The sequence below is a fragment of the Aplysia californica genome, unplaced genomic scaffold (assembly GCF_000002075.1).
Source record: "Aplysia californica isolate F4 #8 unplaced genomic scaffold, AplCal3.0 scaffold01428, whole genome shotgun sequence".
NCBI classification, from domain to species: domain Eukaryota; kingdom Metazoa; phylum Mollusca; class Gastropoda; order Aplysiida; family Aplysiidae; genus Aplysia; species Aplysia californica.
The window spans coordinates 59024-78214 of record NW_004798698.1 but is presented as its reverse complement, the minus strand read 5'-3'; the positions used below and the strand labels follow the sequence as shown (position 1 = coordinate 78214).

Genomic DNA, 19191 nt, shown 5'->3' with positions numbered 1-19191 from the left:
GGGGAACAGACTTCCTATCAAACTTGTATCATCCTTATCTTTCCTCCTTCTTTTGTGTGTTTGTTACTCTCTTATAACACCTCTAATCTTCTACACTTTTTGACTGTATTGTGTTACAAGTGCCTTAAAACCTTACTAAAGCTAATGCTGGGTGTTCTTTGGATAGGTTTCTCTTTACTACATCTCTTACATCTACACAAACTGGAAAAAAACACCTTTTCCAACTTTTATAAAAAATGTAAGTGTTCTTACACCTCCATCGACACAATTTAGATCATTTTGGAGATGGCCTTCTGACCCTGCCTGTCAGGGCCTACTTGGCCTGAGAAAGATACAACATTCCCACAGAAAGACCGACCGAGATACCTCCCAAAAATTTTTCCTCACGCAGGAATCAAACTCTGGTCTCCTGCATGCGGCAACAAAACACTTAAGCGCTACACCAGAGGCACTGGTTTTTTAACTGTGAATGGTTGTTGTCGTATCTATATGATTCTCTTTAATGTTTACAAACCTTGGAGCTTTCCTCTTGCAACTTCTCAGGGGGGGTTTTTTCAACATTTTAGAGTGTATCAGTAACTGCCGGCCCTTGAGTGTTCCATCTCGTATTTTGTTGTGTATTGCATCTGGTATTTTGTTGTGTATTGCATCTGGTATTTTGTTGTGTATTGCATCTGGTATTTTGTTGTGTATTGCATCTGGTATTTTGTTGTGTATTGCATCTGGTATTTTGTTGTGTATTTCATCCGGTATTGTGTTGTGTATTTCATCCGGTATTGTGTTGTGTATTTCATCTGGTATTGTGTTGTGTATTTTTAGTGAAGAGGGCCACCCCTGGCTGTCTGAGTATGACACCGCAAAGGCTTTCAAGGTAAGAAATTGTCTGTCTTTTTTGCTTTTTTTGCTTTGAATGTCTCAGCAGTTCCCTGTACGTTGAAATGACTATACTTTAAAGAAAAGAATGCCACCAATATAGATAAATATTTTTTAAGTGTCTTTATCCGTAAACAGATATAGATCAACATAACATTTCTTTGATAATAAAAAACACCCAAAAACCCATAACATTTCTTTATTTATATCTGGGAACAGTTTATGTGTAGATGAATATAATGTTTCTTTATCTGTAAACAGTTTATGTGTAGATGAACATAATGTTTCTTCCCTTCCCCTGTGGCTTCCCCTCCACGTTCCAGGAGTACGAGTTTGACAAGGACAACCACCTGCTGGAGCACCAGAGCCCCTTCGATGAAGGTCTGAAGCGTCTGGAGGCCGGCGACATCCCGAACGCCGTGCTGCTCTTTGAGGCCGCAGTGCAGAAGGACGACAATCACGCCGAGGTGAGGCTTCCTGTCTCTTCTTCTTCTTCCTTGTTCTCGATGACGGCAGCTAGACAGTCAGACCGATGTCGCGCACAAAGTGTGCAGTTCGCTTCAGATTTGAGAGACTGCCATAGAGCTTTCTCTCAAGGGGAGTCACATTCTGCCACGTCTGTGTTCGAAGGGTGGGGAAGCACGGGCAGTGCTGAAGGATATGGTTGTCATCTTCTTGGTCGTGTCTACATTCACAGATCGCTGACTCTCCCACTTTTAATTTAGTGTGCATGTGGTGTTTGAGTCTGTTGTGGCCACAACGGAGTCGAAAAATTGTGACCTGGTCTGCTCTATTTAGCATGTATTCCTGTCTCATCTGGTCTGGTGTTTTGAGACATAGGTGGTGGGACTGAATCAGTACTCATGTGTGGCATACATCATAGTGAAATGGGTCACTCATCAGAATTAAAATGAAATTGGTCAACAGACATTTTTCTGCCCACTTCGCAATTTTTATCTAATTAAAATTTTTTTGGGTGCTAAATGCCTTGTAGTCCATTTTAAAACATGTGTGTGTGGATTTTACATGAAACGTTGGTCAAAGGCACGTAAAACGTAAATTTGCAGTTTCGAAGAACACTCAAGCTTTGGAAGTCACCAAACTTTGGCTATCATTTTCCTGTTAACTTTACCCCTGACGCCCGAGGCGACCCGACCTCCTTCAATATCTACTTCTATCCAAGATGGTAAATTTTTAAATCAAAAGCAAGAGAAATGAACAAGTTTTAAGATGAAATCATTAACTCCATATGGTCACTTTTAAGCGCTAGGGGGCTATCCCGAAAAGTGCTGTTTTGAGAAAATCGAACGTAAAGTTTTTGCCCCTTGTTCAGTTTCTTTATAAAGACAAGGAGAGTTTTCTCTATAACCAAGCAAATATACATGCCTATGAAACCAAACTCCTCCTATAGGTAGGGCAATGCCCACTTTTGGTGTTGGTCAAGATTTCTGGAAACCTCCCCAAATCTGGGTTAGCCCGCTTGTCCTTCAAAGCCACCATATAGGCTACCCAAAGATTGACCAAAGATCGCCTGATCCCACAGTGTCGTGACATGTATACAAATTTGTGTGTCGTTTTACCTCCAGGCGTGGCAGTATCTGGGCACTACGCAAGCCACAAATGAACAGGAGACGGCCGCAATAGCAGCACTCAGGAGGTGGGTTGTGTGTTGGCTCATTCGCGTCTGGGTGTGTGGAGCGTGGGTCTCAATATTCCGCTATTTAGCGGATTTCCGCTGCCGCCATTTCCTCTGCTTTAGTCCGCTGCTGGGAGGGGCACCTCCCAGTATTTCTACCACCACTTTGTGTACATAATCAAGATTGTAAATAATATTTCCTTAGTGATTGTTTTACTTGATATTATCTTCCAAACCCTCAAATTGGGATGAAATAACCTTGCTTTGATAAAGTTATGGTTTTTATTTCAGCATTCTTCTAGGGTTTAACAGTATTATAATAATGGGTGTCTCGCGAAAATGGTCTTCTGTCGCAATCATGCGGAAAGAAAGTTCCCCCTTTTTTTAAATTCTGAGTTGAGACCTATGGTGGAGGGGAGGGGGGAAGGATGGGTGGATGAGAGGGGGGTATTTTTTCTCTCTTGAACTATTGGAATGATATCTAGATTTCCATCTCTGCAGTGTGTGTGTGGTATCCATGAAGGAATAAAGGAGACTCAGCCCTGCCTGTTGTGCACTGTTGTGATTTTATAGCTTTTTCACGTTCGTCTGTGAGCATTAAAAAAAATTTGTGTAGGTGGTTGGTGGGTGCTCTGGTGTGGTTTTTCTTCTTTTTGTTACTCTCTTGTAACATCTCTAATCTTCTGGCGCTCGTATGACCTTATGCAGTTGCGAATGCTGTAAAATCTCTACTAAAACTAAACCAAATATTATTTTATTTGATTCATTAGGTTCTTATTTACTAATGTGCGCACAACTTTGCATGGCACTCTTCTTAGCAATCTGACAAACCGTAAAACCTCTACCTAAACTAAAACTAAAAAAGCTGATGTTTTTGTTTGTGTGTGTGTGTGTGTGTTGATTGGTTTGTGCAGATTTTGTGTGTGTGTTTGCTGATTTGTATATGTACAGATTTTTATGTGTGTGTATCTGTGTGTTTGTTGTTGATTTATTTGTTTGTGTGTGTGTGTATTGATTTGTGTTTGCAGATTTTTTTTGTGTGTGTATCTCTGTGTGTTTGTTGATTAATTTGTCTGTGTGTGTGTGTGTGTATGTATGTTGATGTGTGTACAGATTTTTATGTGTGTGTCTGTGTGTTTGTTGATTTATTAGTTTGTGTGTATCTGTTGATTTATTTGTTTTGTATGTGTGCTTGTTTGTTTGTGTGAGTGTGTTGATTTGGGTGTGCAGATTTTTTAAAAATATTTACAGATATTTATGTGTGTGTATCTGTGTGTTTGTTGATTAATTTGTCTGTGTGTTCACAGATGCGTGGAGCTGGACCCCAACAACCTGACAGCCTGGATGTCCCTGGCCGTGTCCTACACCAATGAATCGTACGGTTCGCATGCCTGTCACGCGCTCCGGGCGTGGCTCGCCAAAAACCCGCGCTACACGCACTTGTTGGCGGAGTCGGTGGGCGAACAACCTCCAGAGTTATCCTTCATGAGCAGGTGCGTTGTGGGATGGGTCATGGGATGGTGGGTGGATGAGTGGGTTACGTATGTCTATCCTGAGTAGGTGGGATGGTGCGTTGTGGGGTGGCTTATTTGTTGTTATCATGAGTGGATGGGTTGTGTGATGGTGGGTGGTGGGGTTGGTTACTCATGTTTATCCAGTGTTGGTGGGTGGTATGGTGGGTTATTTATGTCTATCATGTGTAGGTAGGGTGGTGGATGGTGGGATGGGTTATTTGTTGCTGTCATGAGCGGATTGGTTGTGGGATGGTGGGTGGTGGGGTGGGTTACTTATGTCTGTCATAAGCAGGTGGGTTGTGGGATGGGTTATTTGTTGCTGTCATAAGCCAAGCGGATGGGTCGTGAGATGGTGGATGGTGGGGTGGTTTACTTATGTCTATCGTGTGTAGGTGGGTGGTGGGTGATGGAGTGGGTTACTTATGTCTGTCGTGGGATAGTAGGTGATAGGTAGCGGGATGAGTTATTTGTCTCTTTCATGAGCAGGTGGATGGTGGAATGAGTTACTTGTCTTTATCATGTGTAGGTGGGATGGTTGTATGATTCACTGCTAGTGTTTTTGTGAGCACATTACTCAGGCTGTTGAGAAATTTCTCGGAAACGGAAAGTTTTCGGTATTTGCCTCATTTCGGTCTCTCATTTTAGCATTAGTATGGGGAGGAATATTTTCTATTTTGCTCACTCTTTTTATCATGGTGTGGGAAATATTTTCTGTTTACCAAAGCTGTAAGGTAGCCTCTTGCCTATTTGCCCGTTTGTCTGTTTGTCTGTTTGTCTGTTTGTCTGTTTGCTTGTTTTGTCTTCTTACCTTTGCTTAAAATTTTTTGTCTGTGGTGTTGTTTTTTCAGCCGAGAGCACGAGGAAGTGCGAGAGCTGTACCTGTCTGCGGCGAGGTTGTCGGCTCAGACACAGATAGACCCTGACGTGCAGGTAGGTGTGTCAGAAATAGATGTTAATATACAAGCATTGACTTTGTGGTCACTTGGCGCATCGGTGAAAATTATCCTTTCCGCCAGACTCGAGAAGTCCGTCGCAGTCGCTCTCCTGGCCGGGTGACCAGATGGGGTATTTTGTAGTGCTGGCTGTGTGACTGCAAAGTGTTAAGAAATGCGCCTTTAGACTTCTGTTATACTCTCTCTCTCTCTCTCTCTCTCTCTCTCTCTGGTGTTATGATTTGCATTTCTTTGGGGGAGGGGGCATTCCAAATATTTGTGGTATAGGAAGACAAATTGGTCTGGGAGTTCTCTTTAACCTCATCTACACACCCTGGGGTCATTTTCTATCCCCGGGGTTGTATTCTTCACATTTTAGAATACATTTAGTGCGAAGATGTCTTTGAAACTTTCAGTATTTCTCAAAAAATCATTTTAACAGACTGCTATGCAAAGCGTACAGATCGGATTAACGAGTAAATTTCCTGTTTGGAAAGTGGTGGCACAGAGTTCCCCACGTCGTATGGATATGATAGTAAAACATGATGTATGATAGGGTTAACCTGGGTGGGGAGTGCGACAAAAGCAGCTGAGTGTGTATGTGTTACCTGTCTGTCTGTGTGTCTGTTTATGTGTGTGCATGTTTGTCTGTTTTGTCTGTGTGTGTGTGTGTGTGTCTGTCTGTGTGAGCGTGTGTGTCTGTGTGCGTATAGCAATCTATGTCTGTGTTTCTCCTTCCCCACCCTAGTGCTGTCTATGAGTTCTCTACCTCAGCTGCGAATACGACAAAGCCGCCAAGTATTTGTGTCTGTTTGTCATTGTGTGTGCATGTGTCTGTGTGTGTATAACCCTCCATGTCTGTGTTTCTTTCTCCCCCCAGTGCGGTCTCGGAGTACTCTTTAACCTCAGCGGCGAGTACGACAAAGCCGTGGAATGTTTCGGCCTGGCGCTACAAGTGAAACCACAGGTTAGCGGTTGTCGGGGCCAGCGTCCTCCTCATATGCACATCTGTTTGTTTTGTATCTCTACGAAAGACTGAAGGAAATAAAAAAAACTCCTTTATTTATTATTTAACGTGATATATGTGTCATGGCACAGTAGAGTCTGGTGCGATAATCTGTGGGTGGTTTGCGGGTGCTCTGGTGTGGTTTGTTCCTTCTTTATCCTATCAAACATCTATCGTCCTTTTCTCTCCTCCTTTTTTTTGTGTTTGTTTCTCACTTGTAGCCCCTCTAATCTTCGGCACTTATTTGACCTTAATGTGTTGCAAGTACTGTAAAACTCTAACTAAAACTAAAACTGCTATAACCTTGCTTTTGATTTTAAAAAGTACCCATCTATCTGGAATAGAAGAAGTTGGGATAATTGCGATTGAAAAAGGTGAGGTTCACCTGGTGTTACTGAAGGTAGAATTAACGAGGAAATGGCTGCCAAAGTTTGAGGACCTGCAAAGCTAAGATGTCTTTGGGGACTGAAAATTTCTTTTTATTTTTCTTTTTTTTTTTGCTTTTGATCAACATTTTTCAGTCAAATCCACACAAAAAATGATTTTAAATAGACATTTGAGCAAACAAACGAACAAAGACAGGCAGGGTCGGAAAGCCACCTCCTAAATTATCTAAATTGTGTCAATGGGGGGTGTAAAAACACTTTTTTTATATTTAAAAAAATCATATTAAAAATTAATTTTTCAAAATCCTGCTTGGCTTTATTCTCTTTGATGGACATCTTGTTTTTGGAATGTCTTCTTCATCTCAGGATTGTGGGTGGTTAGCGGGTGCTCTGGTGTGGTTAGCTCCTTCTTTCCTATAAAAAAAACCTATTGTCTCTATCTCCCCTCCTTTTTTTGTGTTTGTTACTCTCTTGTAACACCTCTAATCTTCGGCACTTATATGACCTTATTCTTTTGCAAGTGCCGTAAAACTCTTGCTAAAACTCATCTCAGGATTCTTGACAATGCTCTTCAGTAGCTCAAGGCTCCAGTTCTAATGAATATTGAACCTAAATAATAATAATAGTATAGTTTTTTTAATGTCTTTTTGTGTTTGTCTTTTGAAACAGGATGCGATGCTTTGGAATAAATACGGAGCATCTTTAGCCAACGGCAACAGGAGCGAGGAGGCAGTGGAGGCGTACAGGAGAGCTCTCGAGCAGGCGCCGGGATTTATCCGGTCACGATTCAACTTGGGCATCGCATGCGTCAACTTGCAGGCGTACAAGTATGTGCATTTCTGGGGGGGACCGGAGGCAACAAAATTTGTGCCTTCTTTGACTTCAGTTGTGGCTCTTTTTCCTTATATATATTCAAGATGTCTGGCCTGTATTCTTTCTTTCTTTTTTTTTTTTTTTACAATAGCTGGTAGAATAGTAACAGACATTACATTTCTTGGATTTGGACTTTAACTTCCTTGAATCTGAGGTTTTAATGGATACGAGGTCCAGTACATACCATCAATTTACATCATCAGTAAGTTAGTAATGTTCTTTCTTCATACTCATAAAGCTATTGCAATGCAGAGTCCTCGACTAATAGCTTGTTCTAGTAAGTTCAACTGTTGGTTTACAATGGTTTAGTTAGTTCTACTGCTTGTTTTGGGTTGGGGGGGAGGAATTTTTTTTTTCGTTTTGATTTTTGTTTTTCATGTATATAATAGTTTGTTTTTGGTTTTACCTGTACGGTAGCTTGTTTTTGGTTTCACCTGTGTCCTGTATTGGTTTTTTCATCCATGTTGTTTGTTCCAATCACTATCCACAGAGAAGCCGTCGGCCATTTTGTCACGGCGCTGGTCATGCAGCGAGAGAGCCGAGGCCCCCAGGGTCAAAGTTCAGCCATGTCCGACAACATTTGGAGCACGCTCCGCATGACCTTGTCTCTCCTGGGGCGCACCGACCTGTACGAAGCCTGCGACAAGAAAGACCTGGACAAGTTACGTAACCTCTGACCCCAGCTCAATTCTGGCCGGGGGAGAGATTTTGGCGCAAGTTTGGGGTTTGAATCCAGGTCTGGCTGGGAGAGAGATTTCTGCACAAGATTGGGGATTGAACCCAGATCTCCTGGACGTAGTCTGGTGTGTGAGAGAGTGAGGGCGGATTTGGTTTTCGGGAGGGGAGAGCATGTTTTCCTCCCCCCCTTGCCCTCGCTGCTGAATGCGCCTATGAAGGTAGAGGAAGAAGTGGCTGATGGGCGTGGGTGTGGGCGAGTCGGGCAGGGGGGACAACTGTTGAGCAATTACGGAGTGGAGCAAGAGTTGCACGGAATTCTCAAATTGATCTTTATGTAGATAACAGAGTTGATGGGATTTTGTGGAGAGAGTTGATGGGATTTTGTGGATAGAGCTGATGGGATTTTGTGGATAGAGTTGATGGGATTTTGTGGGAAGGGATTTTGTGTAAAACAAGTGAGTGTGCAGGCAGGTTGAACATTTTGTGAGGAATTCTGTCTAATGTAGCGCAAGTCAACGCAAAACAAAGACAGATTGAACGTTCGTTTTGCAATATTTGGTAAATATCGTATTTTTCATTCACTAATGTGGATGAAATGAGTTCACTAAACTGGAAGAAATGGATTACTTGTCAATACTGTACTGCAGAGGGAAAAGGGCTTTGTCAGAACCAGTGTTCTTTTCCTGACATAGTTGCGCTTTTCTCCAGATCATTTTGTACAGAAATGTTGTTTTAATGAGGGTTTTTTTTAAACAAGTAGTCATGTAGACTGTTTTAGGGGTTTATTTCCTTTGTTCTAAGGATTGAGGGAATGTGTTAGGACAGCTCCATAGTAGGGATGAAATTGTTCTACAGAATGTTGTGGTTTTGTTGTGTAAACCCTATCCGTAAGCCCTGGGATCATTTTGTACCCCCGGGGTTGTATTCTTCACATTTTAGAATACTTCTAGCACGAAGATCTCTTTGAAACTTTCAGTATTTCTTTTAAAAAATCATTTTGACAAACTGCTATGCAAAGCCTACGGATTGGATTAACGAGTAAATTTCCCCTTTGGAAAGTGGTGGCACATAGTTCCCCATGTCATATGGATACGATAGTAAAACACGACGTACGGATAGGGTTAAAGAATGGCCCCCTAGGGGTGAAATGGTTCAACAGAATCTTGGGGTTTTGTAGGGAAAAGAGCATTACCGGTACCTAGATGTCTGCATGTAGAATGTAATGTTGTTGAGAGATTATGGTGTGTGGTGTGTATATGGTGTGTTGTGTGTTTAGCGTGTGTGATGTATGATGTGTGTAGTATGTGTGGTGTGTATGTGGTGTACTGTGTGTGTGTGTGGTGTGTATGGTGTGGTGTGTATGGTATGGTGTGTATGGTATGATGTGTACAGTGTGTCTGATGTATGGTGTATAGTGTGTGCTGTGTTTGGTGTGTGGTGTGTTGCATAAGTTATATGGTGTATGTGGTAAGAAACTGCTTCTGGATGGATGTGTACTTGTGTAGTGTGTAGATGTATGGCTGTGACAGGCTGATCTCTGTACGGTGTGTGTGTGTCATTGTATATCTGTGAGAAGCTTATCTTCATACGCTGTGTCGTATGACTGAGAAGCTGACCTTTCTGTGATGTGTCGTATGACTGAGAAGCTGACCTTTCTGCGATGTGTTACTGTTAGTTGTATGTCTGTGTACTTTTATGACCTTCTTGTAAAACAGAAATAAGTTATTTTATTCAAGTAATATGACTCGGTTGTTGTTATTGTTGATTGGAATTATTTTCCCCTTTTCTTTCCACCGGAAATAACTTTTACTTTTACTCTGTTGTTGTTGGGGTTTTTTGTGACTTGTTTGATCTCTCTTGTGTTGATTGAGCAAATGACACGGGTGTTATCTTTGTCTTCTCCTGACAACTGTTAAAGTGGAAGCAAACGCACCACACACACATACACACATGCACACAATATATTATGCTTATATATGCATACCCACATACATAGAGCATACATAACTGTGTCATATAGGTCTGATAATATTATTGACTTGTCTACCTTATGTCTGATCGTTGGTTGTTTTTTGGATTAAATTAGGCTTTATTAGGCCCCTATCAGTCGCACTCATTTAAGAGGCGAGCTTCGACTCTGCTTGTCAGGACCTACCCAGGCCAAGAGGGACACAATATCTCTGCAGAAAGACTTGTATACTAATATACTGTACAAAAATGTGTGTGCGCCTAAAGAAAGGTACCAAAAGTCGGATTTTAACCGTTTTGAGTTAAGGATTGTAGGCCTACCTAATAGAACATTCAGTGTTGCACCTCATGGTTTTGGAATTTTTCCAGATATATTGCACATTTTGTGAGGAAGGGTAGGCCTATACATATAAATGTATAATTTTGAGAAAATTAGCTTATGAGTTTAGAACACATACAAACATGAAAAAAAAAGAGGATTCAATTGTTTCTAATGTATTTATTCAAGGAAATTTTTTTCCAATTCGGCATTCAGTTGACATCAATATCATGATTAGAATTCAATGGTAAAACATAGCGGAGAAGAGAAAACATGCTTCAAGAATAGATTTTAACACCTTTTAAAAGCAGTTTTCATTATTTTTTTTAAAACATATCCTACCTTCAAAATAATTCAAAATAAAATATTTAGAAGTCAAATCAATAAAAACTCTTTTAATACATTGTTAAAAAAAGGTGGAACTATCATTTTTGTATGGAAACACATTTTGGTCAAAAATAGTTATTTTTGTCATTATCAGTATCAGCCTGTAGCTCAAAATGGTCCGAGGTGACTTTTCGTACCTTTCTTTAGGCACACACACATTTGCCCCGCCATACTGTCAAATATAAACACTGCACACGGTGCACAACGCCCACTGGTTGGATACTTGATAATCTTTTTCCCACGAGAAAGAGAGAAAAAGACTCGGCTCTGAATACATGTACACCAACAAGAAAAATGAAGGTTTCATCAATAAGTGAATACCAATATCAGTTGCATTCAAAACAAAATTCAAATCACAGTTACAGGTATAGTGATGGTCTCCGACTAACAGCATGCACATTGAGTGTCGAGAAAATCGTGCTTTGGAGAAAACATGCTTTTCTGTCCCTGTCGTTTTATGCAAGAAAAGTTCTGAAATTATGCAGACTGAGCCCAAAAATGTGTAATTATGTGACTCTGTTAATTTTAACAAAGAATGATAAAGGAAAACAATAAGAAATTAAGCAAAAAATTATCAAATTTTGCTAAATTATGGGGGTTGCATAAAACCACGGGGACAGTTTTATGTGAATTTCAAAGAGGAGTAGGTCTATCGAAAGAATTTGGTTCTGCGCATTCAGTGTGCTTTGACTTTGAGGCTGATCAAGCTTTATACAGGCATGCTATTAGCCAGAGACCACTTCAAAAGTGTAATCTACAGTTCCACTTCAATCTACTCCCACTCCCAGAGACTATTTTAAGAGCATTTTAAAAAGGTTCACAACACAACCTTTTCACAAAAACTACAGAAAAAAAATAAATCGAGAAATACTGTCTTACAAACTCTTTTTTTTTAGAATGGAGTAAATTGGAGTCTTACACACAAACTCTCGCAGAATATAATAAATATTTACACTGTAGTCTGTAGTCATTTGCAGAAACGTAACAATCCCAGGAATTCCCCGTCCCCCTCCCCTGGAAACCCCCACATTCATTCTTTAACTTTTTCCAGTCTATCAGTATCACTCTCTTCCTCTCCTCACTTCCCTCCCTCTCACACTCTCTCTCTCTCAATCACATGCACACACATACCCACCAACACACACATCCTGTTATTAATACATTTCATGACGTGAAGGATGCACCCTCATCTTCCAGTTCAATATACAAAACATTTGACCGAAGCAGTCCTCAACAAATGGCCCTACTTTTGATTCGTTGAAAGAACAGGGAAACAGTGGAGTTTCGTGCCAGGCGTTTTGTTACTTTACAGGTACATTAGGTAGCATACTAGTACCGGGGGTGTGCAAGTTCTCAAATCCTCGCGGGTACTCAAGTATTTAGACCTTGAAAGTACTTGCTTCAGTAGTTTTTAACTGTTCCCGTGGTTTTATGCACTCCGTATATTATAATTTAGCAAAATTTGATCATTTTTTGAATAATTTCTTATTATTTACCTTTATCATTCTTTGTTAAAGTTAACAGAATCGCATAATTTCATATTTTTTGGCTTAGTTTGCATAATTTCAGAATTATTTTTGCATAAAACCATGGGGACAGTTTTGAATACTCCACTACTCGTTCAAGTCCTTAACAACAGAGTACTCGGGAATTGCTAGAGTAATAATTTTTAAAAGTCTGTGGAGGCTTTCGGTATTAGTAGACACAGCAGAGACTTTGCAATTTTCATTGTTTTTGTTTGTTGCTGCATTGCATTTTTTTTTTTTTCGTTTTCAAATTTATTTTGGAGCTCTTTTCAAATCATCACAGTTAATGTGATTTTCACATTTCTAGTTGTTTTTACCATTATTAACATTTCTTTTCTGATTTCGTTTTACTTTATTATTAATTAACTATTAAAATCTAGTTTATGCATCAGCAAATCACACATTAAGCCAAAGGCTACTCGGGATCTGAGTACTCAACTACTTACTTGACTATTTCATGCTGTTGTTGTTTGTCGTTTTCAAATTCCTTTAGCTCTGAGCATTTGGCTCTTGGCAGCGCAATGCCTCCCTCAAGAAACCACATGTCCTTGTCATCTGGTCAACGCCAGAGTAGAGCAGGCTTAATGACTATTTCCTAATTGCTCAGACTTGCACACCCCCAGTACATGTACATTTCATAACAATCTATCAAGTTACTGAGCATGGAAAGAGTTAAATCAACGAAATCATGATGAACCTTCCCACCACTTAATCACATCATCTTGAGGATGAACACGTTTGACAATTTCGTACACCATCGGCTCCTTGACTTTCATTGGTGCCTCGTACTCCCTACCAGCCTCCCTGAAAGCCACACGGATCCGGTCCCTTACGTTCACCGGACATTCCCAGTTGGTCTCAGCGGTGTCAGGAGGGAGATCGTGCAGAGCGAACGACATCTCCGGCTGGAACAGCATGTAGCAGTCTGCGCAGCCAAACGAGTAGCGTGAGTTCTCTTCCGGGTAAAACGGCGCAAAGGACGTGATGAAGAACGTGACGCGGTTGAACTCAAACACCCAGTTGCGTCTGTCCCAGCGCTCCGGGTGCTCGACCAGAAGCTCCAGTTGACTCTTCCGCGTCGGCTCATCAAAGTCTGCTCTCGCGTTGACCGCTGCTCGTCTCAGTTTCAAATCGTGTTCTCTCAGCGTGAGTAGAACAGTGCGTACAGCCTTGCTCAAAGCCTGAAAAACGCAACACAGCCAGTAATATATGGTTCCCAGAAATGTAAGTTATTTTTTTTTCAGTAAAAAGACAAAAGCTATACTAATAATACTCAATAAATAACAATCAGACGACACAATTTCAATATGTACAGTCATCATACCAGCCTTCGACACCACTAGTACTACTACTACAGAGCTACAAAAATTCGTGTAAAGGACAAAACATTGGGCCCACGGCTCGAACCCCCGAACCCGCGACCTCATGATTACAAGTCCGGTAGTAGCCTAACCACGGTGGCCTAGTGGTTAGGCTCTCGGGCTCGCACCCGTAAGGTCGTGGGTTCAAATCCCGTCAGGGGCCTAATGTTGTGTCCTTGGGAAAGGCACTTTACACGAATTTTCCTCACTTCACCCAGGTGGGAATGGGTACCCGGCTATAGACAGCGAAAGATCTTGTCAGTTTGTTAGTGTTTGAGCGCTTAATCAGCTGCTTGCACTGTATGCTCTATGGTCTGCTGGGGTAATAATATAGTGTAAAGCGCATAGAGCCTGCTGTTGAGCGGGGATATGCAATATATATACAAATGCTATTTATTATTTTATTATTATTACTTTAGCATTACCTGTATGTCTGTCCCGTAGAGGGAGCCCGGCAGCTCAATGAGGAAGGCATCCAGTCTCAACGGCTGGAAGGCCAACGTGAATTTGTAGAATGTGGGGATCAACCTGTGAAAGTCACAGCAACAGATCTATATAGAAGAATGAGAAAAAAAGGCGAACAAAGAAATTTTTAGTTTTAGTAAGAGTTTTACGGCACTTGCAACACAATAAGGTCATATAAGTGCCAAAGATTACAGGATTACAAGAGAGTAACAAACACAAAACAGAAGGATGGGAGATAAAGACGATAAATGTTTGATAGGTAAGAAGGAGCAAACCCCACCAGAGCACCCGCCAACCAACCACGTATTTTTCCTAAAGATCAAAAGTTGCTATGGCGAGTGAATTTACAACATTAACATTTTACACAAAAATAAGCTGTAACTCTATAGCAGAGTCTGCTTAAATTCAGCACATTAAATTGAAGACAGTAAGAAACAAAAAGAAAAGAAAATCCAATTTTTTTTTCCCTTCTATTTGAGCATCATCTCTAAACTGAAAACCTGGGTAAACCATCATAGAATCCGGCAGTCCTGCAGATTTTGATTGCAATGTAAACAGACTCCATTGCATATAATGCATTCAAAGCAAAAACAATAAAACACAATTCTCAGACGAGGAAAAAAATAATGTTATTAAGTAAATAACAATAATAATAAAGGATAGCATTTATAATTTTACACTCTTTCCCATACATAAGCTCTGAATTATAGATTTAATTAAGAAAACCACATGAATTCACTGAAGTAACATGCTTGGTCTATAAATAGCAGGTATGCTCAGACTATGGGCTGCTGGGTTTTTTTTGGGGGTGGGGTGGGGGGGGTTGTAGGCCCTGTGTTTGTACGGGACATTCAAAACGTAATAATTTGACGTTTTGTACCACAGTGATGAGCAAGACTGGCTTCCAGTACAGGAGTAGCAGAAGTCTATATTGTGCAGGAAGAGGTACTGGCGTAAGTGCTTACGGGAGCAAAAGCAAAATTTGTAACTGAACTAAAGACACTAACAGTTAGACTACACTGAGCCCAAAAATGAAAAATGCCATTCCTACATTTTAAAAATCCTGAAATATACCGCCCAAGTTTTGCCACTCACCCTTTGATGTTCTCCTCTGCTCACCATGGCAGTTATGAAACGAAATAACACAAAAGGTTAGAAAGGAATTGTCACAAAGAAAACATAGATTATTATACATACATGAGGTCTAAATCTTCATAACCGTACATTAAAAATTATATGTAATTTAGTGTGTGTGTGTGTGTGTGAGTGTGTGTGTGTCAGTGTGAGTGCGAGAATCAGAAACTTTTGGAATTTCAGGAAAAACATAATAAACAACAAGCAGGGTGTCCAGCAATATTTCCTGAAAAAATTTACTACCTGGAAAAAAATTGACTACCCAGCAAATCAAGCCCCACACCAGCTCGAAAAAGGGAGTTAATTTGCGCATTCAGTAACATATATATTATTATTACACAACATAGGGAACGAAAAGAACACACAACAAAATCCAGTCGACAAAATGGAGGATAGACAGACGATCACAAGCTTGCTCGCAGCTAGATTTGATTTAGTTTTAGTAAGGTTTTTACGGTGCTCACAACTGCATAGGTGATATGAGCGACAAGGGGTGGATGTCAACAGAGAAGTCCAAACGAGGAATCAAGTTTCGACTATCAAGGCACCCCGGAAATAGTAGTTCACAAGCGTGACAAACAAACCGAGTAATTATTAAATTTTATTTGCACGGCGACATAGCATTTATACTGTACAACCTGCATATTACAAATGTTGCGTTATCAGTTTATCTTCGCCAAATTTCAGGGTGGTAACGAAAGTGAAAGTAGATCTTGATTTTCCCGATCGAGCCTCGGTGTCACATACACTTCAACCTGCCGCCATAGCGGCTTTTCGCGTGAAACGTACCCTCGGACGGGGAAAAGGTGAACGACTATTATATCACAATCGCGACCGGCAACAACGGTGTCATGTACCGCGGCTAGGGTTCACTGAAAAGTTTTGCTGGCTTCATCACTCAGTATGCAGGCTAATTTACGACCGCTTACCAGATTTTTACTACCTTCAAGGCAAATTTACTACCATTTACGACCTTTACGACCAGGGCACCGAATTTACGACTTTTTTTCGATTTTACGACTTTGCTGGACACCCTGAACAGGTGGTAAAAAAAAAAGGTAGGTGATTGTCTTCTACAAGAGGCTGTTAGAGCAGGATTGACTGTACAAGACATAATAATTCTTTTGAGCACTTTCCTCGATCTCGTCAGTTTTGTTTGACAGCACTGTCCTCATTAGCCAACATCTTAATTAACACATTGATTGTTGATGAACTGTGGTTTCAATGGGAGGGAGGAGATTGAAAAGATGCTAATAATACAGAGGATAATGAGGATAGCTCAGATTATGGAAACTATTTAAACAACACTACAGCTGCTATCTACTACTGCAGCTGCTGCTGTTGCTGCGGATGATGATGATGATGATGATGATGCACAGTCTCCACCAATTTTCATCTCATTTTTTATCTTCGATGTGATGATACTACTACTACACACACATGATTTTTATGGCAGGCCAGTAGTGCCACACTTAGACTGTCGCTGTGCAAGGGCTTCATAGTCTAGAGATGAGGAGTTTGAGCTGCAGTTAGGATTTTCTACACAGTTTCCACAAAATTTTAGCTTTTCTTTTATCTTCGAGCTGTTTACAATGATGACGGTGATGATAGTTTTAAAGTCATGCAGATGATTGTAACAACAACATAACTAACTATCACACCATATTCCCACTGCTTCAGCTCCTTTTGTTCCTCAATCTTATACAATCGCTATAATCATGCCGCACAGCAACACCTACCCAAGGTTAAGTTGTAGTCATAAGATGGAGATCCCCAGGCACGGGATCTTTTCGCAAACACGCATTCCGTATTTTTCTTGATCACATCAAAGTTACGCAGCGACTGCACCGCTCCAGCGTCGTAAAGCACTGAGTTTGACACTTTCTTGGCAATGTCAATTTCCTCCTTTTCCGTCAAAAATCCAGGGCCCATTTTGCCCTTGAATGGATTGGTGAGGAGGAAATTCCAGCTCCAGTCGTCAGACTTGACTTTCTTCTGTGCTGAGGTTCTGCTTGAACTATTGTCTTCTGACTTGAAAAAGTAATACGAGCCTGAAAATAAAATAGCGCAGAAAAAAGTACAAATCTTGTGAGTTTTCTGTCATAGTTCAAACATTCATCTGCATCTGATAGGCCTACTAATTGAAGCAAAAATTCATGATGGTACAAGCAAGCCACATCATGTGGATTAACATAAGGAGAAGACTGTCAAAGATCACCAGTTTGATAGCATCATTCTCCAACCTAAGGAGTCAACTTCTTCCCTCGTAACTAGATACCAAAATACTGCACACTTGTGATTTATGGCATGCCAGTAGCACTACAGTTAGTAGACTGTCACTATGCAGGGGCTTCATAGTTTAAAGATGAGGAGTTTGAATCACAGTTGTTAAAGGATTTCAATTAAACAGGCTCAGTTGGGTCTAGTAGAACATCATTTAGGAATGGTTCTTTACCCATTTATACTTCAAGATCATCTAGCCATAAACTGATGGCTAGCGGTTAGGGATATAAGTGACTCCATTGGTCTCCAGGGACATATTGTATCCCTCACAGCCAGTGATGCTAATGATAAAAAGTAAAAAAGGAGGAAAATCCCATGCCACGACCAAACTAGAGGAGGAAGACATGTATGACCGTATGAAGCCAGAGTGGAAACAGTGTCGTGCAAATGAATGAGAATCGAGAATAAAGAAAGCCATCCAAATCGAAACAAAGAAATCAAAATAATGTAGCGCACAGTTTCAACGTGGCACGCGAGAAGATGTTCATGAGACTCCGTAGGACACCTGATCGCGGAGAAATTTCCTAGGAAGGCCCAAAAACTGGGAATTCCTTGGATCCAAGGAAGATTAGTATCACTGCTCACAGCCCAGTTTAAAGCATTCCTGCCTCCTAAATCATGATCTATCTAGATAATTGGGTCGATAAAAACTTTTCTCTATATATATAACACAAAATGTACAATTTAACAAGCTCACTATTGTCTTGACTATACTATACGTCTCCAAACACTCATCACTGCACCAAAGTTCATTTTTAACAAATCAATTTTTGATTTTCAGAAAGAATTAATTTCACCCAAAGCCCAAAGTCATGTTAAGGAGACGAGTCTATAAAATATAGACACAGTCTATAGCTCTAACTTACTAGACTTCTATGATGAAGGAGAGCAATAACAATGTAAGAGTTCTTAGTACTAGATCTAATACTAATACAGATCCCCCTTTAGAAAAATAAATCATTTGAAAAACTTACCTCCCAAGGCAAGAAGACACAGCCCACTTGCCCATGAGACGGTGATTTGTACGGATGACACGAGAATAAACAGGATTAAAAGAAGGCGAATCAATGCCTTCACATACAGTAGATACGATGTATTGTCAGCTTCCATTCTAAACCAGCTGTCCTAGTGTCTCCACCTAACCTTGTGACTACACCCAATTTCCCCCATCAGATTCTCCTCAGTCCAAAAACAAGACCTAAGGCCCTAGTGCCAAAGCAAGTAACTGAGTCATTCATTCATTGTAATCTAATTCTGAACTTTCACTTTCACGAGATAATTTCTTTCCAGCACACAATGGTCACGGCTCAAAAAGTTTTAAATTCGTTGGTACCTGCTCAAACAAGTCATAATGTACACATTCACAATACGAGAGGTTAGTCTTCCATCGCATGCTTGGCTACGCCTTGTAAACGTACAGCAGACAGTTCTAACCAGGAAACAAAACCGAAAGTAGAATTTGTGTCATATTTCTGGTTATCTATGTTGAAGAGTTCCAGCGTGGAATTGTATTCGCATCAAAGATGTTAGGCCCTATAGACTCTAACCTTATTATTATTAGTACTATTTATTTATAACCTCTTATTCGCACCATGAAGGTTATAAATAGAATTCTATTCTAAAGTCCTTGATAAATATTTTAAATAGAAATGTATTCTTGGATCTTTGATCCGCACAATATCATTTTTATGAAAGAGATCCCGGACCAACATTTTCTTAGATTCGCTCCTAAATTCAATTATATTAATAACAATATTCATCATGGCAATAAAATATTATAAATTTATGGCTTTTCTTTAGTTACTGAATCAGCATGGGATCTTTGTTGTAGCCGAAAAACATATGCCTGC

The 19191-nt window shown here is 40.5% G+C and overlaps 2 protein-coding genes across 2 annotated transcripts in view; one reads left to right on the top strand and one right to left on the bottom strand.

The window, feature by feature from the left end:
• Positions 1–8831, top strand: part of LOC101859538 (peroxisomal targeting signal 1 receptor) — a gene marked incomplete in the record, with an annotated part of 17410 nt that extends 8579 nt beyond the window's left edge. The window contains 8 exon segments of the mRNA XM_013090696.2: positions 820–871; positions 1197–1340; positions 2460–2530; positions 3817–4002; positions 4872–4953; positions 5836–5922; positions 7017–7174; positions 7711–8831. Coding sequence (XP_012946150.1) covers positions 820–871; positions 1197–1340; positions 2460–2530; positions 3817–4002; positions 4872–4953; positions 5836–5922; positions 7017–7174; positions 7711–7897 — 967 coding nt within the window.
• Positions 8832–12326: 3495 nt separating this feature from the next.
• LOC101859301 lies at positions 12327–18799 on the bottom strand. The gene is made up of 5 exons (XM_005112820.3): positions 18316–18799; positions 16798–17109; positions 15020–15035; positions 13885–13987; positions 12327–13279 (listed from the first exon to the last, which is right to left on the bottom strand). The coding sequence occupies exons 1-5, from the start codon at positions 18449–18451 to the stop codon at positions 12785–12787; spliced, it is 1062 nt and encodes a 353-aa protein (XP_005112877.1). The 5' UTR covers positions 18452–18799; the 3' UTR covers positions 12327–12784.
• Positions 18800–19191: the final 392 nt, after the last annotated feature.

What these genes read in the sequence shown, in the direction of transcription:
- LOC101859301 (XM_005112820.3), bottom strand. Translation starts at nt 18,451, where the DNA reads ATGGAAGCTGACAATACATCGTATCTACTGTATGTGAAGGCATTGATT. An exon ending in GTGTCTTCTTGCCTTGGGAG is followed by an intron (nt 17,110 to 18,315) that starts GTAAGTTTTTCA and finishes TTTTATTTTCAG; the next exon opens with GCTCGTATTACTTTTTCAAG. An exon ending in TCTACGGGACAGACATACAG is followed by an intron (nt 13,280 to 13,884) that starts GTAATGCTAAAG and finishes TGCGTTTTTCAG; the next exon opens with GCTTTGAGCAAGGCTGTACG.